General features: G+C 32.9%; 1 protein-coding gene across 1 annotated transcript in view; it reads right to left on the bottom strand.

The window, feature by feature from the left end:
• Positions 1–1,456: 1,456 nt before the first annotated feature.
• The window catches only part of LOC148626287 (poly [ADP-ribose] polymerase tankyrase-like), a 172,023-nt gene continuing 145,635 nt past the window's right edge, over positions 1,457–27,844 (bottom strand). Inside the window, exons 43-51 of the mRNA XM_088570167.1 lie at positions 26,294–26,432; positions 24,286–24,407; positions 22,232–22,322; positions 19,848–20,025; positions 16,753–16,860; positions 15,347–15,540; positions 11,036–11,128; positions 8,110–8,245; positions 1,457–6,142 (exon numbers count right to left, since the gene is read on the bottom strand). Of these exons, the coding sequence (XP_088426293.1) occupies positions 6,000–6,142; positions 8,110–8,245; positions 11,036–11,128; positions 15,347–15,540; positions 16,753–16,860; positions 19,848–20,025; positions 22,232–22,322; positions 24,286–24,407; positions 26,294–26,432 (1,204 nt within the window). The 3' untranslated portion in view covers positions 1,457–5,999. The remainder of the gene's footprint in view (positions 6,143–8,109; positions 8,246–11,035; positions 11,129–15,346; positions 15,541–16,752; positions 16,861–19,847; positions 20,026–22,231; positions 22,323–24,285; positions 24,408–26,293; positions 26,433–27,844) is intronic.

Raw genomic sequence — 27,844 nt, 5'->3', positions numbered from 1 at the left:
TAAAATCTCCGAATCTAGGATTGTTTGTAGACAAAGCGCCATCTATAAAGCATATACTAAAGTGTGTCAGTCCAATACGTGTGAAGGAATAGGTCAGCGAGTAGTACAGTTTGTTCACATTTGAACGCCGACCGTCGGTGAAGCTTTTATTGTACTCGCTCTCCATGTAATTTATACAGAATCAGTTCTTTACATTACCTTTGACTCAAAGTGTCAACAATTTTGAAAATAATAGTTTACATTGCCTTTAACAGTCAATAATTAGGATCGAGTTTGCATAGGTTTTAGTTTCCCATTGTATATACTGTTTTTTTCAACACAGCAAGCAAGAATCCGAGAATAACGACCCTATTCTGAACAGATTAGTTCAGCTCATTTTTACTTAATTTTAACCAGGCAAGACCCGAACTTATAAGGGGGTTACAGAATTCTAGACAGCCGGATACAGGGTACCCCAGACCCAAAATGTTAACATTCTGTATCCGAATCAAACCGGACCCAGAGTTATGCGACACCGGTCGTATAAAAACAGAGCTTTTTAATGGTATTTAACATTTTTTTTTCTTCATTGGAAAACTCAGTTCTCACCAAATTTCATCAGTTTTACGTCACAGTCGTCACTATTTCTATAATCCTGAGCTAGCGCTACACTTATTTTTTGGCAAACAGGCAGAAATGTGTTTCAAATACTTCAATAATGAACGCTAAATCCCTCTAGGCGGAGTTGGTATGCGGGTCAATGGTAAAAAAAAAGACGGGAGTATAAAAAGAAGGATCAACTATGAAATAGATACATGCAAAAATAGTTCAATATCAAAATAAGACATATTTTTGTATCATAGAAATAAATCGATTAAGCGCCATGGAATTCCTTTTCTAGTTTTAAAGTAAACAATTGTTTTCTGCCAAATAATGTTTATTTGATAAAAATCTTACAAGGGATGCGGAATAAATAAGTTTGATCAGTCATGAGTGAATCCAACGTCTTTGTAGCTTCTGTAGAATAGAAAATGAAAATTCAAAAGTGCAGTTACATCGAACTACACTCCAAACTTAAGAGCATACTTCATCTTACAAAGTTATAAATAAATATCGGTGGAATTTTCTTGCATGAATATACTTATAATACAGACAGTCAGTGTAAATAAATAAAGGAGAAAAACACATTTTTTCAACGAACACATGTTCATAATTCATGTATATAATGCCGCCACAAAAAAATATAAAAAAAAAATCCTGTAAAATTTGCTGAATTAAAATGTCGGCGCAATATGGTCAACTACAAATGGTAACCTATTATCCAACAAAAAATGATCAAAATCCGTCAAGTGGTTTCCAAGGAGTTGCGTCCACAATTATGACCGGACGGGCACCAGTATTTCTGTCCATTTCCTGTGGGGGCAAAGACCACAAAACAGTGTTCACTGGGTAAGGAAAAACCAATAACAATACCAAATAGGTGACATATTTATTTATACAATATTACAAAATACAATTCATTTTCACAATAAGTCTGATTGTAACGGGCTTTTGCCTCAATCTCATTACACATTTGATGGGTTTAAAACATACAACAATAAAGCCTAGTGGTCGACTAATCTTTGTGCAGGTGGTGTTGCCATAAATGTCAGAGAAGGGTTCGAATCCCGCCGAGGGAGCGACCAAATTTGCAGGCTCGTATCAATTCCAGAGTTTGGATTGTATATAAACAAAGTTTTGAAAACCAGAAATATTTCATATCTAAAACTATATCTGTACACTTTTGTTGCCCACTTCTCTAACACGTTTTACTTTACAGCATTTTTGAGTACCTATTAAAAATGTATCCTCTAAAAGGTATTCCTTACAATACACAATTGTCAGGGCTATAATCATTTGGAACCTTTTTGATAAAAGGACTCTCCGAATGAGAATAAAAAAATTACCTTGAATAATTAGCATTGCAATACATGTATTCCAATCTTAAACGTTGAAAGTAAAGCTAGCTCTGTTTGTCAGCAATATAATTAGTCATCTTGTGAGTAGTCAGCTGGACCATTGGATAAAATTAATTCTATTTTAAAGATTTAAATAAACGACAATCTGCTCAGGGTAATATGTTTTTTCCCTTATTGCAGCACTGCTTTCCGTGAGAGGAAATTCATCTTTACTTAGACACACTTTACGATAATTTAGAGGTAGTATTCATAGAATATTTCCTAGACCAGCCTATATATGACTTATGCAGATGTGTTGTATGCATCGCGGTAAAAATTCTTCTCAGGACTTACTACACCCTTGAACATTTAACCCAAAATGAGAATTTATTTTTATTTCATTCAATGGTACAATAATAAAATTCTAATTATAATTGGTAAAAATATCTAGAATATTCCTAGAATCAATTGTCATTTTAAACTTATAGTCTGGTTTCCTTAAAAAAATTGTAAGAGCCCTTAACAAATTACTTTTGGTGAGAAACATATAAAAAGTTAGGAATGTATTAAATGAAGCAGCAACATAATACCAGAAAAATGTCCTACAAATACGGTTCATTTCTCATAGAATATAAACCTATCAACCCTGGTGTTAACGGTTCAATACCAGATATATTAAACGCTTTCAGACCAAGTTCAACCCTTCCCTGTGTTGCACGACACATTGTGATAAAATTTCACATTGATCTATACACTTATACTTAAAGGTATTGCCCGTACATAAATTTTGCAAATCAATAATAACACTTAAAAAAATCTGGAGTTAACATTTAGCTTGCAACCATCTCTATAAAGCTAAAAATTGAAACTAAATTTGGATGCCACAATTCTAAAGACCAATCTTGAAACACTCTCTGCAGAAATTAAAAAAAAAACCAACAAAAATGTAAGCTATTAGGAGCATGGGTTCAAAAGTAACAGACTTTCTATGAAAATAAACACAAAAAAATAAGAAAAATGAATAAGAAAAAAAATCAAGCTTTTTAAGTCTACAAGACCTGCTTCGTCAATTAATTTCTCTTGTCTTAAATGAGTGCTCCAGAAATGTGTAGGTCATTTAGTAGTTTTTCATATTCGTACCAGGTCATTACTTGTTATCATGCGAATTGTATATTGAACTCGAGAAAACAATGAACACACGATTTTTGCAGCCTTATAAGCTATGTCCAATTCATATCATTTTTAACTCTTGGGATCATAACCCCTAAAATATATACAAATTCCCTTTTGTCGTTTGAAACCTTGTTATAATTTATACTTATTGACTGGGTATAAGGGAATAACAAGTTTATTTTTCCCAAAGTATATCATTTGCCTGAGGCATAGTCGAGTGCAATAGTTGTAACCTATGAGAAAATAAACTTACAATTCCCCGAATATACAGTCAGTAAGTGTTCATATCTTATCGAAAGATACAATAAACATAAATTTATACCAAAGACTGGAAGAGACAAAAGATAGCAGGAAATTAGTAATGCCGCATACCTATTTCATTAGTCACATTTGGGACCAACCGACAAGCAAATCGACCTGCCGAATTAGCTCTGTTCATGATTGAAATCTGAAATCTCTGGACTCAATTAATCTTGAATAACTATGAATGCTGATCATGAGAATTCCAATTGGAGTGTTAAAAACCTAGCCAATGAAAATTCGGTGAAATATGATTAGTACAATGTGATCAAAAAATTTCGGGGAGGGTAATAGTTAGGAAAGTATTGACACCTAAAGATCAACCAATATTTAAATTTGTGCAGGAAAACCAAATGTCTATGGACAACAACCACTGGGACATAATGACAACATGAAGTACAACAGAACCAAACCATTATACGACTGAAGTACAACAGAACCAAACCATTATACGACTGCAGTACAACAGGACCAAACCATTATACAACTGCAGTACAACAGGACCAAACCATTATACGACTGCAATTTTTTGCAGGTTATATAAAAAAACATCAGTAATCTCTACTTTTATTCAATTTTGTCTTAAAATACATAACCCCAGATATTCAACTAAACAAGGATTTTTTTTATAGTGGACAACTGGTGAACTTGTACTATTTAACCGGATGGAATATCCGCCGTTTCAATTTCGATACAAAATTTCAGAAATATGGGAAAATGTAATATTTTTTCTCCTGCTTTTGAATACTTAAAAACATTTATATTCCATTCACGTTATCTTTGGTTGAATGAAATTCATTCGAAGTATCAACAATCAAGTATCAACAATCGTTGTTTTCATTTTAGGATATCTAAAATACCTACTTACAAAAATATCACTAGTAATATTTTATGAAAAAAAAAAAACATGTTGAACTTTTACAACCTATTATAACCTGCTTCTTTATGGTTTTATTCTCCCACATATAATCACTGATCTGATTACATGCAACTTTTGCCCTTAAAATTGATTTGGATCAAAATTCAGAAAAAGGAGCACAATGCTAATCTGTGACTTTCATTAAATTATGGTCAGGGGTGAAGGAGGAGTAATGGATAAGAGATCAGTACCCTCATGTCCCCATATCCAAATATGACAAGTCCACTGTTTGCTATGTAAACTCCCAACTGCAAAAGTATTTTGGGTCAAAATCTACATTAGCAGGTACACAATGGGTTCATGTAATAAAGATTCTGTGAAAGTTTCATCAAATTAGTTGTGAAGAAGTAGCAGATAAAAGATGGGTCTCCATCTGCTTAATTGAAGAAAGGAAGTACCGACACCCCTATTACTATGGAATGTAGGACCTTTAGTGACAGGGCAGAGAGTCACAATTGAAATTTTAGTTCCATTAGGACGGAAGGTCACTGAACAAAAATTAAGTAGTTGGGAGAAGGTCACTTTAATCAAATTTCTTATGTTTTCATGTCAATATTTTTCCTAAACTGTCAAATAAGTTGTTGAATGATCATATTTGCAATATTAAACAAAAAATACAACAAGTTTAGTAGGTGCATACTTACTTAGCCTTTGGTATATTTACCACTGTCAAAACAAATTGTCAATTCTGTTAAAGGCATGTATGGATTTTTAATAAAATTTTCTACTGATTTTGAATTATCTGGTACTTTTGCAAACAATGAGAATGGAGACATTCCATATTTTTCTTCATGTATAGAAAAATAAACAAAAATTTCTAGTGTCCAGAAAATGGTGTACCAGTACCTTAAATTAAGAAGCTTCATATGTTTATTCTTTCAGGTGGACCTAAAACTGTAAATTAAGTCCACTATAAATGAAGGAAATTTGTATTTTTGTAATATCTGATCAGGTCATCTAAAATTTTATTTTTCATGATTTCGTGACTTTTTGCCTTATGATAGTTTTGTCCTATGAAGTAAAAAATAAATATTGTGACTTTTTGTCCTACCAGATTTGTGACTTTTTGCATGTTTACCTCACTATATATCCTCACTGCAATTGGGGATGCAGTGAAGGTATAATGGAAACAATTCATCTTTCCATTGTTATTGAATAAATAAACATTATACATGAAAACTAATTATATGAACTAATTGGTACAAACTAATAACATAAAGTAATCAACAAGTCCCATGTAAGGTAATCATTGATTAACTGTTGACTGCACATCAAATAACTGACACCTGTCCAACAATAAACAATGAACTATATTATTCAAATAGCAGTTTAATTCTTATACACATCAATTGCCTGAGAGCTAAGCTAGACATAACTTTCAGAAATTATTGAAAGTACCTAGAACATATCTTACAATCACTTAAATTAACACTTATTTCCTTGCCAACTGAAAGCTTGAAAAAAAAAGTTGAAACTTTAACATAATACTAGCCAGCTTTGCCAAAGATGAATCAGTCCAAAATTTTAAAACCCATTAAATGACAACAAATCTGATCATCAAAATCATGTAATGACACAAAAAATCCAGAAACATGATCATTCAAAAATATCTGTATTCACAAAATAAAAAATGAAGCATTACACAAAACTACATCTACCATTTGATGAGATATATCCTGTCTACACTAGAGTTAATGCCTGGGAGTAACTGTTGAAAACTCCACCAGATACCTCAAACAAACCTGAGATGAATCATTTACAACGTATTCTCTATATGGCATCTTAAAGCCACCGGATTCTATAGTAATCAGCTGTCCAACAGGCATTACAGCCCCTGTAATGAAACATTTCATTAAAATCCACTATGATGTTGGAATTTTTGATACACAATTACAGTCTTAAAAACATTTTTAAATAAAAAGCTTAGCTCAACGCAGCATGACACAAGCGTAGCCAGTTTAACTGTTCACTAGAGGCAAGTGTGGACATAATATTAGTTTTTGACACACTAAACACGGGGACTTACAGTTCATTACTGACGCAACAACTTATTTGGACACAATACTGCACAATTGTTGAATTCAATTTAAGTATAAAAGTCTGCTTCTGGATGCATTCATGAACTACTTTGTATCTCATTATCTCAAAAACAGTAAATAATAGGAGCAATCTTCTTAAAACCTTTGTATTAAGGCTGGGTTTTTCATACAGAATCTAAATAAGTCCATTTTTTGAGGCATGGTCCGCTTCGGCCCCTATAATTTGAAAACTGTAAAAGATATCTGAAATCTGATTGAAAAAATGCAGGCAAAGATTTTCATCCGGAATATAATAAAAAAACTGTTTAAAATCAGACCAGTAAAAAACAAACTATTTTTGGGTCCAATAGTGGGTAAGAAATGTAATAAATGTGTCCTGTAAAAATTAGACTTGATTTAAAAACGATTATGACTGCAGTATAAAGACAATAACAGAATTAATAATTGACTGATGCAAAAACCATATACGAATTTGGCACAAATCAGAAAAAAAAAAAAAAAAAAAAAAAACGCTTAGTAAGCCCTCCCGATTCTAGGCCTCATCCATGTAATTGTTTTTATTTCAAGTCAATTCACTGTTATTGTCTGCATCTATGAATTGGAATTGCCATTAAATATATGGCAAAGCTCAAGATTCTGACACAGACCTTAACATATGAAATTGAATAATTACCTATTATGTTACAAAATCAATAAATTGCTTCCACAATTCAACAAAACAGCTGGAACTAGTATAGAAACAACATCAAAGCTTCATTTACAGCTCTGAATTAGAACAGTATTAAATGGCTTCATTTGTGTCAGACTGAAAGTGATAAAAAATATGGCTTCACAAGAAGAGGTGGCCTCTTGTGAGAAGTTTGGTCATATTTTAAAAAATAATCTTTCATAAGTTTGTCTACTTCAAGCTATATTGTGAATTGTTTAACAAATACAATTTTAATTTTATTTCATAGTTGTTGTTTTACTCATTTAACTCAGATAACATTAGACCAATCAATTATACAAGGTGTGAACAAATGTCACTAATTCGTCAATCCACATGTATATGGTAAATTGTCTCTAGATGACAATTAATAATTAAGCTAGACATAATTGTTTAAAATGTTGGGAGTTGAAGCATTAACTGTATTGAAATCCCTGATTAGCATATTTATATGTCAAGAAAATGCTAACACTTAACCTTACTTTATAAAAGGAACAAAACATGCCTTGTTGACAACACATTAGATTCACAACGCACCAGACCAAGTTCTGCTGAAAAACGCTTAAGTCCAACAGCAGTCATTTCTACAATTTTTGTTCAAACGTGAATTCCTGACAAAATGCACATCTCCATATGGTAGTCTAACACCGTATTAAGTTTCGTAACAATTCTGTAAATTGTTAAGGAGTTATGGACCACCCATGAGACCAAGTTTTTTTGAAAAGCGCCTAAGTTCCAACAGCCATCATTTCTACAATTTTTGTCTAAACATAAATTCCTGACAGTATGCACATATCAAATCACACAAAGTTTCAAAATAATGTTCTTAGCTGCTTAGAAAACAGTTGGACAGACGGATAGACAGACAGGATGAAACCTAAATACCCCACTTAACTTCATTTGCAGGGGGTATAAGAATGTTAAAAAAATAAAATGCAACAGTTGTTTTAACTATCTTATTCCTTCTATGTCATCATGGAAAATCATGGTCAGCGAAATGAAATTTTCTTAGCATTTCATGTAAGACTATCTTTGATTACCAATACTTCTTCTTACCATAAGGTAATGTCACATTAAAATCTTTGTTAGGTAACACACGTCCGTCTACTACTTTACTTTGATATTCTGAGTTTCTCAAGTCTTGGTCCATATCACTGCGACGTCCCACATCATAAATGTTACCTAGGGCAACCTACAATTTAAAGCATAAATCTTTGTTTACAAAAATTGAAAATCTTGTCTTTAGATTTGTTAAACTCTGACACAATCAAATGAGTCACAGCATACAGCTAATGGTACAGCAACAAAGGTTGAATCCTGAATAGTTGGAACAAGCGTCAGGACACAACACTCAAACTGGATACAGCTCAGAATTTGGATTGTGCAAGTGCTTGACAGAGTATAAGATTCCTACTAGAATGATAGAGGTCAAAGAACAAAACAAATAAAAATATTATACTAATATACTATTTCCTGTCTCTTTTTGGTCCACAATTTGTAAAATGTAAGGAATATAAGCTTATATCAAACAAAACATTCCACTGTGTTAGGATTTTATCAAGATCCATAAACTTTTACTCTAGAATTTGCATAGACACAAGAAAATGTTTATTTCTAGATCCTATCAGACCATTAATTCCTCAACTGTTCACAACAATTGATTCCAATTATCCCTTGGTAAAATTTAATTTCAAAGAGATGCACATAATTACACTCAATTACTGTTCTTATATCTATCATCAGGAAACTAAGCTTGTTTCCAGTCCCTGATTCATATGTGATTCCAGTCAAAACCTCAGAATTCATTCTTGATTTTGCTCATTGCTAAAAAAGTGGGAAAAATAGGAATTTGGGGGTATGTTCCAGAAAAAAAAAGCTTTCTGCCTGTTCACACAAAAAAAGTATGAAAAAAATCTATATCTGAATATTAATCCCAGCTTTCGTTTTAGGATATGGAGCAGTGTGCTTCAACTTGACAAAGATACATTCACTTTTACTCAAAGGAGACATGACACAAAAAAATATCTTTTCCTTGATTATAATAATTAGAAAACCTAAATAAGTCTATTTACAAGTAAAAATTAAATGTGTGCTCACCAGGTTAGCTATACATTTTGTGGTACTGCAGGTATATGTACCATAAAACTACCAAGACTTAGTGTATTCCACCTACTTTGCAGTTCAAAATTATTTAAAAACAAGCATTATTGGCTTAACTAGAAATCATTGAGGTGAATCCGTCTCCGTGCCCCCCCCCCCCCTGTACAACAGCAATGTATAAACATTCAATTTATCACATAAAACTCATTACAACCCAAACACAAAAAAGATATGCAAAAATCATTAATATGACCTTGAGGTCAAGCTCAAATGTAACCAACCATGGAATGAAACACCTAGTTCTGAGTTGATATACCTTCATTTCCCCTGTCTAACAGGATAAAAATAGAATTCTTGTCCCTTTCATTGCATAAATCCTAACTATTGAAAAACAAATTAAAAATAAAATGCTTTACAGGGAAAAGCTTAATACAACAGCAGAGGCCGAGCCGTTTGGCAAGTATGAACATACCATTCAATCTTGATACAGCTGTGAATTATAATTATGATTAGATATTTGACAAATGATAAAAATTTGACCAGAATTGAAGCAGTCACTTTTTGGCCCCTTTTTCCTAAATGGTTGAAAGTTGAAACCTACAAACTCAACCCAAAACATCCTATGGTACAATTTCAAAGCAATTCATTCCCATTTACATAAATTATCCAGATTAAAAAAATATATACTTGTTTCTGGCCCCTTTGTGGTCATTCTTACTTGGCTCAAGTCACAACCTGAAAAATCAATCCCAGTTTTCCTTTGGTGGTATGGCACCTTGTAGTAAAATTTATGTGAGATCCATTCATTGTTACTCAAGTTATTGTCCGAACATAAGGAAAATGCTTGTTCCAGGCCCATTTTTGGACCATAATTTCTTAACTATTCAAGTCTTAACCCCTAAAATCCATATCAGTCTGTTATTGTGGTATACAATATTGTGGAATATCATATGCTTTAACTAGAGCTACAAGTTAAATTCTATGAAATGCTTTGTGGTCCCTTTTTCCAAAACAGTTCAGGCCATAACCCCCAAAATCAATACCAAACTTCCTTTTGTGGTGCAGAACCTTGTTATAAAATGCTATGGGAGGAAAACCAAGTGTCTACAAACAACAACAGAAATGACTACGAGAGCATTTTACCATTATATGACTGAGGAAAGGGATTGATTTGTGGTATCACACCTTGTAGTACAATTTCTGGAAGATCCATTCACAATTAATCAAGTTATTGTGCCCTAAGGAACAATAATGCTATGTTTCACCCAAATGCATTCATTAGTTTCAGAGAAGATGTTTAAAAAATTATTATCGACGAAGACAACCATGGTGATGGCAGACGAAAGTGATGGTAATAGCCAACATGGCCTATGGCCAGGTGAGCCAAAAAGACGTTTCTTTTGAGCATGGCCCCTTTTGACCACTTGAACACCGTAATAGATATCTGAAATCTGGGTTGATATATGAAGGCAGAGATTTTCAACAGGAATCTTAAAAAAGATTCAAAATCAGACTAGTTCATTTTTTTTTTTAAGATTGTTGATTGATTGTTGGGGTTTAACGTCCGAGCAAGAGTGGCCCCATAGACTGAAAATGCTAAATCCAATTTAAAACCTGCTAATTATTCTTAAATCAGAATTTAATAAGAAACAAATCAAAAAAGTATTGTCATAAACCTACATCACTTTTAAAAATACACCTATTTTACCCCTTTTTTGCAGAATGGTGTAGCAAGCTTCCTCAGGCTGCAAGTAACAATATATCAAAATTTCATGACATTTGGTTCACTACAACTAATGATGATGATAATAACAATTATATAATACAAAATAATAAACAAATCAGAGCATACAGAGATGATGAAAAGTTTAAAATAACATACCTGACATAACAAAGCAAGTCTGGTGTTTGAAGTCGGGTTAGAATTGTAGGAGTACATCTGGCATTTGAAAAATGCATCTGATGAATACAAACCCTAAAATACAAAAATAATAAAAAAAAAATGATTTTAAACACAAAGAATGACACAACAATGTAAAAAAAAAACCAACTGGAATAAGACCCACACATGTCTTGACCTGCATCACCTTCATATATTTGTAAGAACATAAGGCCAAATAAACTTAAACAGTAGATTCTCATCCAACCTTAAAAAAAAATATGGGACATTTTTTTATTTCTTACTAGAAATCTGCAAGCCTTATTTTTGCTATTTGAAGTATGGATATGTTCTATACTTAAAATAGCTATGTTCAGTTACATCATGTGCTAATGTTAATGTTCGCACTATAGATTTACTTATGAGAAAGTATCACTCGGTTAACGAAAGCCATATTTCTATATAAAGCCTAGTGGTCTAGATCGTTGGACTTAGTGCAGGTGGTGTTACCATAGATGACAGAGAAGAAAAGGGGTTTGAATCCCGCTGAGGGAGCAACTGAATTTGCATTGCAAATTTGCAATCTGACATTGATTCCAGAGTTGGGAAGCTTAGACTTGATTATATATATATATAAAATAAATGAATTTGCATTGTTATAAATTCCGACTATTGAATACATTTTTTTTACAATACTAAAAAAAATATTTCAATATAGCATAGAAAAAATGACAAAAGAAAAAAAATCAAACTGCTTTCACCCACACTTTCACACAAGTCTCTCACATTCTCTGTGGATTTGATAAGTAAGCTTTTTTCACTTTTTTTGCTTATGCAAATTATTTTTACAACATATAAATACAATGTATAAAATTTATGGTAACATTTGTCTAAAAGGGATCAATCTCCTTTCAAAAAGTAACATCTGCTTATTCTTTAGTGCAATAATGGTCTGTCTTAGGTATTTTTATCAGATATTATTGAGCATATCCATCTTGCTAAATTATAAGGCATGTTCAATTTGGTATATTTTGGGTGGCATGACTGGAATATTAGGTACTGTTTCTAATCTGTAGGTTTAAAATAGAAGTCAGTTTTGATTATATTTTTATTCTTTACAATAAGGATGTCTAAAAATTGAAGCTTATAAATTATCAGTTGCTATTTATTCTATTCAATAAGACTGAATTCCGTAAGTTTTTCATTTGTATATTTCCAAAGTATGAAACAGTCATCTAAATATCTTGTTTTTGCAGGAAGTTACAAACGAATTCACCAAATGTAGCTTGAGATTGTTCATATCTCTAGATAGCCCGTTACTAGGTTAAATTACTTAGGGGCAACTTTAGCTCCCATTACTGTCCCTGTTTATTGCCTAAAACATGTAGTTGAACATGAAGCAGTTGGTTCCAGTATGAATTTGAATCCATTTGTATATTGATTCTGCTTCGAAGGATGTTGGGGTATGTTTTAACCAATAAGATATTGCTTCTTTGGGAAATAGTGTAAAGATTGAATACATCAAAATAATACTAGTATTGTTTCTTTGCTCACTGTTTTTGGAAGGTGGTTGAGTTATCAATATTATCTCTGACATAACTCTTTATATAATGAAGAAATATCTAGATAATTGCTGAATCTATGAGACTCACATGCTGGTTTCAAAATTATTGTTAAGAATTTTAGATCTGGTCGTGAGCTCAGTGTTGATGAGTTTTTGCAAGCACCGCTTACAATTTTACTTTATGCCAGTTCTTTTTTTTTTTTTTTTGCTTTTCAGAATTTTTTCACAGCACTTTAAACAGGTGGGGCTAGGGTAAAAATTTAGCACAGAGGAGAAAATTTTAGAAAGAAATAACATTAAACACAGCAAAAAAAATATAAAAAAAAGGGCAATAACTTGAACATGACTTTACAGATGAACACAAACATTTGACCACTTATAGACCTCATCATGCTTAACACTTTTACCCATGTCAGAATTCGACTGTACAATAAATGATTTGTCCCAGTCACTGCCAGTGGTAAATGACATAAAATGTGCTAGTGATTTTTTGTCAGCCTATAAAAGCATAACTTAAGTATGACATAGTTAAATACTCCCATTTGCTTGAGTCTAGAATAAAATAAACCATTGAAATGTATTCATTTTGATGCATGGTACATGTCAAGAAAAAATGATGCAGGAGAAATCTGTGGTGCATGAGAAATATTTTACTATTTAGATATACTTCATACAAAAGTTTGTAAAACAGATAAAAAGTATGTAGGTTCCTACTCTGAGAGAATACAACAGCAGGGTTCTATTATGTGTGAGGAATATGGCATCTTTTCCCAACACAGTGCACCACTATGGTTTGTAGTCAGGTGTTCCATGTTATGGCCCGACTACCCCAGCATGAAGCATGTCAGGAGTAACCCATTCCACCATCTTTGACACACAACCCAGATGAGATCCATTCACTTTTACTAAAGTCATTGTTCAGACATGTTTCTGTTCCCTTTTTGGCCCCTAATTCCTAAAAAGTTTAAGTTTTAACCCACAAAATAAATCAAAATAATCTTTTGGTGGTATGGCACATGGTAATTCAATATCAAACAGATCCATTAAAAATAATCAAGTTTTTGTTTTGACATCTGAGTAATACATGTTTCTATTCCCCTTTTTAGCCTTAAATTACTGAAATGTTCTAGTCTCAACCACTCCCCCCCCAAAAAAAAAATAAAAATAAAAAATAAATAAATAAATATATATATCTCCCAGTCTACCTTTAGTGGTACAGAATTTGTGGAACAATAAAATTTATAGACAGCCATACACTTTTAATGGAGGTGTATAGTTAAATTATATGAAATACTTTTGGCACCTTTTACTAAAACTGTTGAGGCCATAACCACCAAAATCAATACCAACCTTTCTTTTTGTAGTTTAGAACCTTATTACAAAAATTACTTATACTCTACATGTTTAGCTAACAAACATATAGTAGTAGACATCATACATGAGAACCTATCAATCAGTAGGTCATTCCTACCAGAATGCGAACCTTTCTACAGTTCTACTATTGGAACAGGAAATCTATTGCTTTCTGAACATTACAGTGACTATTGCTAATCTGATCTACAAAATTTCTAATTCAAACCCCAAAATCGAATTTCACTTCCATTTCTTTGATAAGTAGAGCTACTAATTTGACAGAAGGTAATAATTGATGTCTAAATAGGTAAAGGAGTGTTTAATGACAGGTAAATAATCACTAAGGAGCAATCAGCTGATCAAGCCTATCGATGATGACTGACAATTAAATAATTGATCTTGATTGGATATATCACCATTTTAAGGACAGCCATTTTCTGAAGATTAAAGTCTACTGCTTCATTAATTGGACAAATATAGTCAATTTAACAGGTCTAAATTTTAAAGAATCACATTTGTATACAAGTTATAAAATGACCATTGTTGAGGCAAAATGTCAGTTACCTCCCTTATAATTTTCTTTAATTTCAACAGTACAGTGTATTTCTCAAGTTTTGTTTGCAATAGTTATAGGAAATACTATCCCTTTAAAATGGTGATCATTTTGGAAATTTCGTAGCAGCACATGAAAAAAAACATCAGTCATTTATGCTGCATGCACTTGATCAACTCGAAAAAGCACTTAAGTACTACAGAGGTTGATTCAAATTTACAATACTATAGATAAGCCCATGCAGTTGGCAAAAATGCCTGTTCTCACATTACCTTTTCTTTGTCTACTACAACAAAGCCATAACTTTGTTTTTGTTTGTTTGTTGGGGTTTAACGTCCGAGCAGCAATATTTCAGCAATATTCAGACGATGAACATGAAATTGATGACAAAATGAACATGAAACGATGATGAAATGAAAAAGGGATGGGACACTAGGACAATGGGGTCGACAAATTTTGATTGCCACTGGAAATAGGGAGAGGTGGGTAGGGTCGGGCAATTTAGCCTCCTGTGGCAGAACCCTATGGTTCCTACTCCGGGAGAATACCACAGTAGGGTTCTTTAACGTGCGAGGAACATGGCATCTTTCCCAACACAGTGCACCACTATGGTTTGTGGTCAGGTTTTCCGTATTATAGCTTGATAACCCCAGCATGTAACACGCCAGGGATACCCCATTCCACCACCTGGGGCACACATCCCAGTTGCTCTGTGAGCAGAGCGCCCTAGCCCCCGGCTAGGCTTCTGAGCACTATTTAGTCGCCTTTTACGACAAGCTTAGCACTGCTGCAGGCCTATTCTTTTAACACCCGGACCTGCACGGGGCACAAGGCCATAACTAACCTCTCCAAACAGAGCACCAGTAACAGGTGCTTCAGGTGGTGCTACCAATAGTCCACGATGTAAGATGCTTATGAAATTTGACATACTACTTCCATGCCACAAAAGTTTATGATTTTTCATATTTAAACTTCGTATCCTAGTATCTTCACCTGGACGGCTGAGTTTGTATACTGCTTGAACATGACATTCTTTACCTGTTAAAATAGTGTAGTTTATTCAAGAGTTTCAAAATTTCTTTTCACACCACATGGAATATATTTTAATTTTAGAAGTCAGTATCAGACCAAACTAATTTAACTTCTTGTTCTTCAGATTTGTGGCCGCCAGAAAATGGAGCAAGCAAGCAATTTAAATTAAAAAAAAAAATATTTAGGAAGTTAAAGAGGTGAAGCTTGAAAAGTTTGGGTGAGTAATTAGGCCACACCAATTTGATTTCTTGTTGGATGGACCCCCACACACTCAATTTTTTATAAAACAAATATAACTAAACCTTCCTCCTCCCAATACTCCAATAGATTTTTATACCCTGCCATTATATAGCTGTCATTGAAAATAAAACAATTTCCAACCAAAGATCATTTGAAGATGAAAAAATGCACATACATTCATTGAAATGTGCATTCTTTACAAACTTTTCCAAACAATGAGATTTTCAAACTTAATTACTATAAAGAACCAACCATTAGAGGGGTAGATAGTAACCCAAGTTGAGGGTTAACTCCACCTTCCCAACCTAATGGAGGTTAATATAGACATATTGTAAGGGTTTGACAAATGCACTTTCAAAGCAATCTGGTAAGTTTAGTTCTAAAACATCTAAAAGTGTACTAATTAGGTGTTTAACATATATGTCCTCATTTTCAGTAATGTTCCCATGGTGAATACATTTCTGATACAATTCAAAAACAAAGTACTACCAGAAAAAGTCTAGAGGTGTTAATTAGAACTTCAATTCCATAGTCACCTTTAATGTTAACGACAAAGATCGTCATTACAATTACATTATGTATTTCACCTTGCTATCCTCGAACATCTCATGATAACCATTGAAAAAACATTCTCACAATCACAGTGAAATATCGTATAAAACTATAAAAGGGAGGCAGTAAATGGACTCAATGGTTTTTGGACGCGGAAAGTGGGATTTAAACAAATAATTATTATTTCCGTTTGAATAAAATATTTGTGCATAGGTCTGTCAAACAAGAAATCAATACGATGTTGCCTAATCTGTATCAATTGTACAAAGTTTTTAAAACATTCATTAATCCATTCCTAAGGACATACAAGTAACTTTTTGATGGGCATCACATAATACCTTGCCACTTTGTGGGGGGTATGGAGGGATTAGGGTTTACTTATCTTTCTTATGGACTAAGTGTACATGCATACAAGTATAAACTTACATGAAGCATGAATATATTTAAGTATATACTGAGATTCTACACATTCTTCACTAAGAAGCTGAATTTTACATCCAATGGCTTGATAGATGTAGTCAAGTGGGTTCATACCTAAAAATAAAATGATTCTATTAAGAACAGCATGTACTGTGAGATATTACATGTCAAATGATACTTCAGCTATAATAAAATAAAATGCTTGGCAGGGTGCAGCTCAATATGACTGCAGTGGTCAAACCCAGAACAGTTGGGGCAAATATGGACATGACATTCATGCTTAATACAGTTAAGAGTTTGGATTGTGATTAAATGCTTGACACAGTATAAGATTCCAACACAGAATGAGACTGTTCAAAGAACTTTAGAATTTCCATTAAACATTTACTTAATTTTACCTGATATCCACAATTCAATAACAAGTACTATCTTTAAAAAAGATAGCCGACACAGTAAAATTTTGTTCTTTTTCAGAGTGCAGCATGATACGACTACAGTGGTTGAACCCTAAACAGTTGGGGCAAGTGTGGACATAATAATAATTTTTGACACACTTAAGCATAGGGACTTACAATTCATTATGGACACAACAACTTTGGTTTTGGACCAAAGCTTTAAAAACTTCGAAGCCCTTGTGGGTCATAATATATCAAACTTCAGCAGACAAAATTGGATGTTTTTGTCTGTCTCTTACATGCTCAGATTGAGAATAAACTTTTTTCTGTTGTCTTATAAATATAAATATAAGAATTTGTTTTATTTCATTACATACTGTTTTTGTTAAAAATATTAGAATATGTCAAATAAAGAGCTGCGCTTAAGGACATGATACACCCGTCCTTATGCTATTAATGAATTTATATGATCAACTTGAAATACTGCAAGCCCTGTCAAATACCCTCCCCCTCCCCAAATAAAAAGTAAATAAAAAATGCACAAAAAATTTGGCACTATCAAGGCTACCTCAAGTTTAACTAAGTTTGTTGTCTTGATTTTTAACCCATACATTTCTATCTTGTTTAAAACACACTTTTCTGACAAGGTTACCAAGTACCTTTTATATTTATAAGTCAATCATCATAACAAACTGTCTGTTTAAAACGATTTTTCAATGAATAAAATTTCCTTGGCCGTTTCCAGCTTTTTTTAAAGAGTAAAACTTCATTACACGGAAACATAAAACCTGACATTTATACAAATCAGAAGGGAGCTTACTTCAATAGATATGAACAATTCACCAAAGTTTCATAAAAGTTAGTGAAAGTGTTTTTGAGTTACTGTCCGAAAACTTGAAAATCCCCCTTTTATTAAATAAAAAAATTCATAACATGGAAACAAAAAATCTGAAATTTATAAAAATCGAAAAGGAGCTTACGTCAATAAATATGAACAATTCACCTATCTATGCAATCAACTTATCAGTTACAGGTAAATCACAGTCACAGGTGGCTGCGCATTAGCAATTATGGACACCCACCTGTCAATTTCCAATATACAATCAGGAAACAAGTAGACAGGATGTTTAGACACTAGTAAAACCATGCAGAATGTAATTTATAAGAGTTGACAATTTTTTATGTCCAATATTTTGGAAAATGATCATCGGTTATCACAAAATTTATAATTTAAATAAAAATTTTCAAAATCAGACCAAAAATAACAAGCATTCTGACAGTATTGCTGATGCAATACAGTGTCCTCTTTCGGCCTTTGAACTCATTGCTTTTTTTTTTTTATATATATGTGAACTAACAATGGATGGTGTAATTTTTTAACAATCAAGAGAAAATAACTCTTGAACAGCAAAAGCAAATTCCATCAAAATCAAACCTGAACAGTAGATAATAACATTTTTGCATTACAGAAAGCTGCATAAAGACATTCTCTTTCTATCACCTGGAAAGTTGAAAAAAACTTCGTTATTATGAATTAAAGGGCAAATAACTCTAGAATGACAGCAGCAATTTGCATCAAAATGATGGAATATAAAATTTTATGTCAAAGGGCCACAAGTTCCATATAAACCATTTTGCTGCAATAATATTTAAATTTAATTTGTAACTTGTCATGATAAGACTAGCTAACAAATATGAAAAAAATTGGATGAGGCATTACAAAGAAAAGTCTGGAAAACAAAATTTCATGAAATTTTCTATGTCCAAGGGACACAACTTCTGTAAAAAATCATTCAAATAACATAATTCGAACTTAACTTGTAACTTGTCATGATAAGACTATATACTAAATATGAAATCAATTGGATGAGGCATTACAAAAAAAAGTCCAGAAAACATAAAATTTCATGAAATTTTCTATGTCCAAGGGCCATAACTTTCGTAAAAATCATTCAACCTTAAGGTCATTCAAACTTTACTTGTAACTTGTCACGATAAGACTATATCCCAAATATGAAATCAATTGGATGAAGCATTACAAAAAAAAGTCCAAAAAACATAAAATTTCATGATATTTTCCATGTCCAAGGGCCATAACTTCTGTAAAAATTGTTCAACCATAACCTAATTCGAATTTAAATTGTAACTTGTCATGATAAGACTATATCACAAATATGAAATCAATTGAATGAGGCATTACAAAAAAAAGTCCGGAAAACCAAGTATGACTGACAGACTGACAGACAGACGGACGGACGGAGTGCAAACCTAAGTCCCCTTTGGCATTTGCTGAAAGGGGACAAAAAAAGTTGACTTTTTGGGGTGTGGCCCCTTTGACCTTTTAGAACTTGAAAACCATAAGAGACATCTGAAATTTAATGGAAAAACACAGGCAGGGCTTTTCATAAAGAATACAATATATGAAAATTTAAAAAAATCAGACCAAAAATAAAATCTTTTTGGGGTGTGGCCCCTTTGACCCCTATAGCGGATATATTATTTATAAGGAATCCAATAAAAAAAAATATTGAGAAAAAAAAAGATAAAAAAGATATTAAGATTGACTTGCAGTCTGTATGAAATACCACAAAGTGATAAGGGGCATTGAAAGTTAATTTATAAGAGAACTAAACAACACCAATCTGGTGCTGTTACATTAGGTATGGAAATTGATATTGTATAAAATTCTAAATATTTCAGTATTACTTGAGACTTTTGACTGTGCTCCAAGGACTATCTTTTCAGCACATTCAATATCTAGTAGATTGGACAGATACTGCTGCTGCTTTTTGTACATTTTAACGTCTGTAATGGGTAGTAATTTGTCAAAGACAAAATCTTGCTGAGGTACACAATGATAATAGTTGTTGGACAATACACTGATCTGAAAAGAAAATATCTACATGTACATTGGCTTCGACTCAACAACTAAAAGCTCCAAAGAGTTGCTCACCTGGTTCATTTTTCATTTTTCAAGAGCAATAAATTGTAACACTAACAAGGAGTTGTCTTACAACTTCGACCTAATGGACACACTTTTGTAGGCCATGTCATTAAGTCTCACTTCTAACGTTTCCATTACTTTACACGAAAAAAAGGGATGGGGTGGGTTGGTTTACTCCACTACAAAATTAGTAAATATGTGCCAATTATGGTGGTCAAATTGCAATCTTTTCTTAACTTGAAACATTTAATGTTCAAAGGTAACAAAGTTCATGACTTAATGATTTGGAAATTCATGACCTGTCAATGACATTCAATGGTAAAATGCTATACTGCTATAGATTACTAGACTGTCATACTTTCATCACTGATTAATAAGCGTCTGCTAAACATGCGTTAAAACATAGGGTGATTTGTAAGACCCTTTGCATGACAAGTGATGTATACATTCCATAATATTACATCAGCCATCATTTCTACAATTTTTGCCCTAACTTAAATTCCTCACAGTATGCGCATCTCCATGTAGTTATATAACATCCCACAAAGTTTCATAACAATGCTGCAAGCTGCTTACACAATAGCTGCAGGCAGACAGACAGGGTGAAGCCTGTACTCCCCAAAACTTTGTTTGCAGGGGGTATAATTACATCCTAGTTCCTCTCCGCCTGACCATATAAATAAAATAAGTTAGAAGCTCTTGAGAGCCTGAATCCCTGACCCGGAGAATTTGAAATCATATAGTCCTATCATTTGATGTTTAGAATTTTCTATACTTACATCATTTCAGCCACCCCCTATGCAACCTGAGCCATACTAAAAGTAGACTATTTGTAAAGTGTATTGGGGTAATTAACGATCAAGTTGATCTTTAAAAATTGACTAATCAGAACCTTAAATGGACTCTGGCAGCCATCTTGTTTAATCAAGTGGAACAAAAATTTTACCACATTAAATTTCTGATGCCACCTTTATTGTTTCTGCCATATTTGGTCACCATTGGCTTTGTAAAAGCGAAGACAGTCTAAATGTGTTTCCCGATAGGGTTTCAATGCCAACTTTGAGTGGCTGCAGCCACACAAGAGTACATTGTTTGTAGAGGGCATTGTTATCTACCCTATCGTTTTAAAACATTGGCACCTGAGGTTTCAGTGGAGTTGATCTCTGATAATTGACCAATCAGAACTTTAAATGGCCTCTGGCAGCCATCTTGTTTAATCAATTGGAACCAAAATCTTTCCACATGTTCAAGTCATTCCTTTTATCATTTTTGAAAAGTTTGGTCAACATTAGCTTAGTAAAAGCAAATGTGTTACCCCAAAGGTTTTACTTTGAGAGGCTGCACCACATGAGCCACAAAAAAAGTGGATAGTTTGTACGACATTGGGAACATTAACCCTATCAAGTTTCAAAATATTGGCACCTCTGGTTTGGGAGGAGCTATCTTTGAAAATTAGCCACTCAGAAGCTTAAATGGCCTCTGGCAGCCATCTTGTTTAATCAAGCAGAACCAAAAGTGGATGTTTCGTAGAGGCTTTTGCACACATCATTTCTGCCAAGTTTGGTTCAATTAGTCAAGGTTTTTTTTATGTAATATAGTTTATGAATGATAGAAAATAGACAACGGAGATGGCATAAGCTCACAGGAATCTTTGGTCCAGGTGGGCTAAAAAGGTAGTTTCCCTCATGTGTGTTTAAATTTCTTATTTAATCTGAAAACATGATTTCAAGCTTCTTGCATCTTAGTTATTTAGCATGATTTCCAAAACAGTACTTACTTTTAGATGTATTCTGAAACCTGACTGCAATAATAAACTTTTGCTTCAAGGCAATTAAAATTAAACATTTATAAAATAATTTCATGAAAAGAGCAGTCTTTAATATTTTTTATGAACTGTTTATACATTTACTGGATTTAAAGACCATCTTTTATCTCTTTTTTTTAGAACTAAAAAGTGAAAAGAAATTTATTTGGTGGTAAAAAATTTTGAAAAATCAAGATGGCAATCAGAAATTCATTTTGCCAGTTGAAACAAAAATTTAGCCAGCTACACTGTAAATAAAAGATTTCACATACCACACTAATGGTAAATTTATTGGACTAATTTACCATAGCATGGAAAACTTACTTTCACTTTTTTAATTACCTTTTCACCCAATTCTTGCATTTGATTAATCTGTGTCTGATAATCCTTTGTTCGATCATCTTTAACTTGGATAAGTTTTTTTATCTGAACACTGCAAGAAAAAAAAGCATCATTTTCCATATAAATGTCTTTCAAAGTCATAATAAATGATATATGTGGTGAAGCCTGCTACACACAATCAATACATGGGCTTTGCAAATAAACTGTTATCACTGAGATATGTCTCACCTGTCGCAGATGGACACTGTTATTCAAAAGTTGATAGTAGCATTATTACTAATTTTGTATATCAAGGACAATTTATCATATCGGTACAAAAATTTGACACCGCTTAAGTGGACAGATCCATCAGGTATAGTTGTAGTTTGCATATATGGAACTGTGATAAAGGAATCTTTTAGTAACTTTAAAGTCAATGGACTGTGACTAGGGCAAATGCATGAAAGAGATACAGATCTGTCAAGTAGTGATGCTAATGCAACTAAATAACAAATACAGTTGACCTAGTACAAGTGATTGGAAGGGCATATGCATGAAACAGATACAATAAATTAGTAATTTAAAAATCTACAATAGACCATGAGATCTTGGGAAAATGTATGCAATGGACACAGCATTGTGATATAGTGATGCTAATGCAACTGCATAACAAATATAACTTACCTAACACAAGTGGTTCATATTTAAGTGACCTAATCAGAAATGTGGACTCCAAAGTCTCACCTTATTTCACATTTGTCACAGGCAAGATAAAACCTACACATAAATTTGATAATTTGTCTTAAAACTTATACTTGATCTTATTTCATCCAAAACTGCTGGGCAGCGAAATACTTTCCTGTCTAAAAAAGCAAAAGGGGGATAGTTCATTTTTCTGGTTTTATATTATGAATTTTTTCAAGAAGTCTTTAAAAACTCCCAATTTTTATATTGGGCAAATAGGAACTTGTTGTTTAGTACAAACTGCAATCCTGAAATCAATGATATTTATAGTGAACAATGAATTCTAATATGTACATGGCTGGATAGTATAATTTATCAAATAATATGAGTTATGCACAGCCTACAACTGAGCATAACACCACTACATTTTTTTTTTAATGTTTGTTAAGGCATAAAAACAGGGACAATAGCTGAAAGGGGGTAGGATAGGTAAACGGTTGTCCGTTTTTGTTGTTGTTGTTGTTGTTTTTTTTTTTTTAAACAATTCAGTGTACCAGCTCTAGATACTGTAGAAAATTCTTTTTTTTTTTTTCATTTTTTTTTTAATTGCATATCTTAATTTTAAATCAATCTGAAGGCTACTTTCACTTTGAATTCACTTCCATGACCCATTTCTGCAGGTCTGTGTGGAACCTATTCCCATTTGACTGAAAATCTATAGTTAGCCTTACATTCAATGCAAATAAATAAAAATATAACAAGAAGCTCCCAGGAGCCTAAATCGCTCAAATGGTTAAATTTTTGCCTTTCAAAGGCAATAACTCTAACAAGGAATTGTCCAACAACTTTGATCCCTGGTGACTCTTGTAGGCCTTACAATAAGGATCATTTCAGCAATTGAAAGATATTGGCTAAACCTAACAGTTTTGGAGATATAAGCAAAAAACTACTGTTTGACTCCTATGTTCAATTTTTAGTAACGACGGTCATATTTTTTAACAGATCAAAAATCCAAATGGCTTTTTCTTGCAGGATACTCTAAGGAACAAACATCTTAAGTTTTATCCAAATCTATTCTGTAGTTTCAGAGGAGAAGAATTTGAAGAAATTGTTAATGACGATGACGATGGACATCAAGTAATGGCCATAGCTCACCTGGCCAACTTCCAGGTGTTCTTAAAAGTATCAAAAAACCTGTGAGCAATTCTTACAAAATCAATAACCCCACCCCTTTCTATTTGATAACACACACCTTTTGATTTCTTCCAAATTGAAAAGTGAGGAAAACTGATTTGCTGTACAGATGGATGAAGTGTAAGCAGTCATCATCTACAGTTTTATAAAAGGTGAACAATTACTACATTAATGAAAAGTATGAATAAATCCTTTACCCTATTTCAGATAAGATTTTCTGAGCCTCTATAAGTGTCTTCTTTTTAATTCTTCCAAATGGCATCATATTGTAATTCAAATCTAATTTGTTGATCGCTGCCTCCATCATCTTTATACTACTCTGTTAAAATAAAATATAATAAAGACAACAAAACAAGCATTGTAAAGAGTAAGTATTATATGGCAATGTAGTTCAATTAGCTGTATAATACGACATCATTATGGCAAATCTGCCTTGATACAGCTCTTAACTTGTATTTAAATAAACAGGCCCAGATTCTTAAGATTGGACCTGGCATACATTTTTTTTAAATGAAATCTCTTAAACATATTTCCACCCCCCCCCCCCCAAAAAAAAAGGGAGGTTATGTTCTGTTTATATCAAATTAAGCCATGATTATAAACTTGGTCAAATCAACACAGATATTGCATTTATGTGCAAACCTTGCAAACATAACCTATTTGCTGTTCACCCATGCATAACATGGAAATTGAAGTGTAAAATGGAGCCAAAATGTATTCATTCTGCCAAACTGGTAGAGAAAACTTAATTTCATTACATTTGTCTATTGCAGGAGATATTGGCAACCAGAGTTGACAACTTAAGTACTCCAACCATGAACATTTTAACAACTTAGGCCATAAAAAAAATTCCTAGATTCTCATCCCCATCCGTACATTTCTAGAAATATATTGCATCTTGTCTGGACTTGGTTTACTTAAATTGTTACTTAATTAGTTCTGGTTTGTAAAACAGAGTTTTCTCTGCTATTTCTTAAAAAATTCCGAATTGATGAAAACTGGTACAAAAAAAAATGTACAAGTGTAAAGAAAAAAAAATGAAATTAAGAACAATTTTTTATTTCCAATGATACTCTTACACTTCCTAATTCAAGTTCCAATCTAATTGCTTAGAAGAGCCATAAATCTGACAAAAGATGTTGATTGTTGTCAAAACAGGTAAGGGGAAATTTTATAACAGGTAATAAATCCCTGATGGGCAGTCAGCTGACCGGACTATTGATAATGGTTGACAAGTAGAAAATGAATCCTGATTGGACCTACCACCATTTTATGGGCAGCCAATAATAGTAAATGATAATTTTTTACCGAGCAATTAATTAGACAAATAATGTCAATCAACAGGTCTAAAGTTTCCCATAAATATTGCCCCAGAGGATAGACCTCATCATTTTAAACAGTTTTACCCTCATGTCAGAATTCTGCAAAACGTAATGGGTATTTGGACTTGCATTTAAATAATTATCTCCCTTTGCAGACACAATTACACATCTCAAGCATGACAAGATAACAATTCTTCTTCCACATCTACATGTGATGTCTAACCTTACTACAAACTTTCTATGTATAATTCTTCTTTCACATCTACATGTGATGTCTGACCTCACTATAAACTTTCAATGAAATCCCTTTTAGTGGTTAAATTAGGCAGGAATGCACAAATGAGCTTTAACATGTAAACCTTTAAATGAGTTTACCTCCCTTTACAGGCACTGGAAAATACTGTGAAAGTACTACTATCAGTGGGGTACCAATTTTTGTGGTTTTCATTGGTGAGCCAGATCACGAAATCTGGTTCCCAATGAAAAGCAGATTCCCATTGACGTATGTACTGAAACCTCAAAACCACAAATTCAAGAATCCACAAACTCATTTATTTTCTCTAATCCACGAATAAAAGTACTCTCACAGTAGTTAATACCCTTCATGTTCATCTACATAAAATGCTTATTCTTCCTATAAAATTCCAACCAAAAGCTTTTAAAGGTTTAAGAGGGGTTTTTAACGTGTGGAGAGAAGAACAGACAGACACATGTACAGACAGATAAAATCTCCCTCAGATGTTCCAGTAAAAAAATACTCAAAATCTTTATAAAAAATACCACTTTAAGATAATACATGTAGTATTGACATTTCACAATGTTCATATAAATTTTCAGTTTGAACAATAATAATAAGGATACTTGATAATTAAAATAATCATACAATCTCTTTGACTAAGTCTTGGACATATGATGGCAGTTTAGATGGAATATCAGACTTCAGTGTGAAATTGACTTTTGTTGGCTGAACACTGGATCTCTCTGGTTCTACTAATCGGTACTTTTTTGGTTGTTCTTCAAATCTGTTAAAAGAAAATTAAAACTTACTCAGGCTACAGACATGAGATAGAGTAAAAAAAAACAAGTCTATCATATGAAACAAACAAAATGCTTTGTAGGATGCAGATTGATACAACCTCAGACATGGAACACTGAATAATTTGGGGAAAAAAATTCTAGAACTGTATTCTTTATTAGCTCAAGTTACAGCCCAATAAATTAATCCTAGTCTCCTTTAGAATTCGGACAATTTCTAGTACAATTTACTTTTCATTTTAACTCAAACTCTTGCTTGAATATCAGGAAAAAAGTCTCTTACTGGTCCCCAATTCATAATTGGTTTTAAGTTGTAGCTCCCAAAATTAATCCAACCCTTCCTTTGGGGTGTATCATCTTGCGGTGCAATTTTAAAAAGATCAAATAACTTAGTCAACTTTTTGCCTAAACATCAGGAAAATGCTTGTTTCTGTCCTCTTTTTTGTGCCTGATTCCCGAAGAGTTCAAGATCAACCCATGCCTGACCATTGTGGTATAGAATATTGTGGAATAGTAATCCAAAAACAAGAATTTGAGCAGTTATCAAAATATAATCCAAGGATAAAGACTAGACAGGAAAAATACACACACAGCAAAGAACACGAAATAACAAAATAACAGCTAGTACAAAGAAACAAATGTGAATTAGCAACCCAGACTCCACTCAAAAATAGAAGCATGGACTAGGTCTACCTGTACATAATGGAGCAATATAATAGATAACCATATTCTTTCCTGGAGTTTTATAGTTAAATTCTATGAAATGATTGTTTTGGGACATTTTTGGCCCTTAATTCCAAAATGCATAACCAACAAATTCAATACCAAGCTTACATTAGTGGTTTGAAACTTGTTATCAAATTTTATGAAGATCAACCAACTAATATTTATGCTTTCACATGAAAACCAAACATCCATCGAAGATGACAGCACCATACCATTACTGGACATTTTTCATGGCCAAACAAAAAAAGATACATTTTCTGATTAGGCAAACATCCAACATTTAATTTAAATACATTTTATTTGCAAATGAAAGAAACAAACTGGATCAGATGAAGTCATATCAACATTATTTGTCCTCTTCCTGTAGAATTACAACAAATCATGACTAAAATGGCAATAGTAATTGCATGAAACATTCAAATTACCAGTATATACAAACAAAGAAGCTCTGGAGAGCATGTATCACTGGAAAAATTTAAGTTGTCATACTAATCCATCATATGAATTGGGGACCAGTAAGGGACTTTTTTCCTAATAAGTAGGCAAGAGTTTGAGTTCAAGTGAACAGTGAATTGTACTAGAAGATGTCAGACTTCTAAAGAAGACTAGGATTAATTTATGGGGCTGTTACTTGAGCAAAATTGCACCACAAGATGATACACCTCACTTTTTC

This window comes from Perna viridis, chromosome 2 (genome assembly GCF_037379345.1).
Source record: "Perna viridis isolate PV_CMFRI_1.1 ecotype Kerala chromosome 2, ASM3737934v1, whole genome shotgun sequence".
Taxonomy (NCBI): Eukaryota; Metazoa; Mollusca; class Bivalvia; order Mytilida; family Mytilidae; genus Perna; species Perna viridis.
Note: the sequence above shows the minus strand (reverse complement) of the source record. Positions and strands in the feature narration are given on the sequence as shown.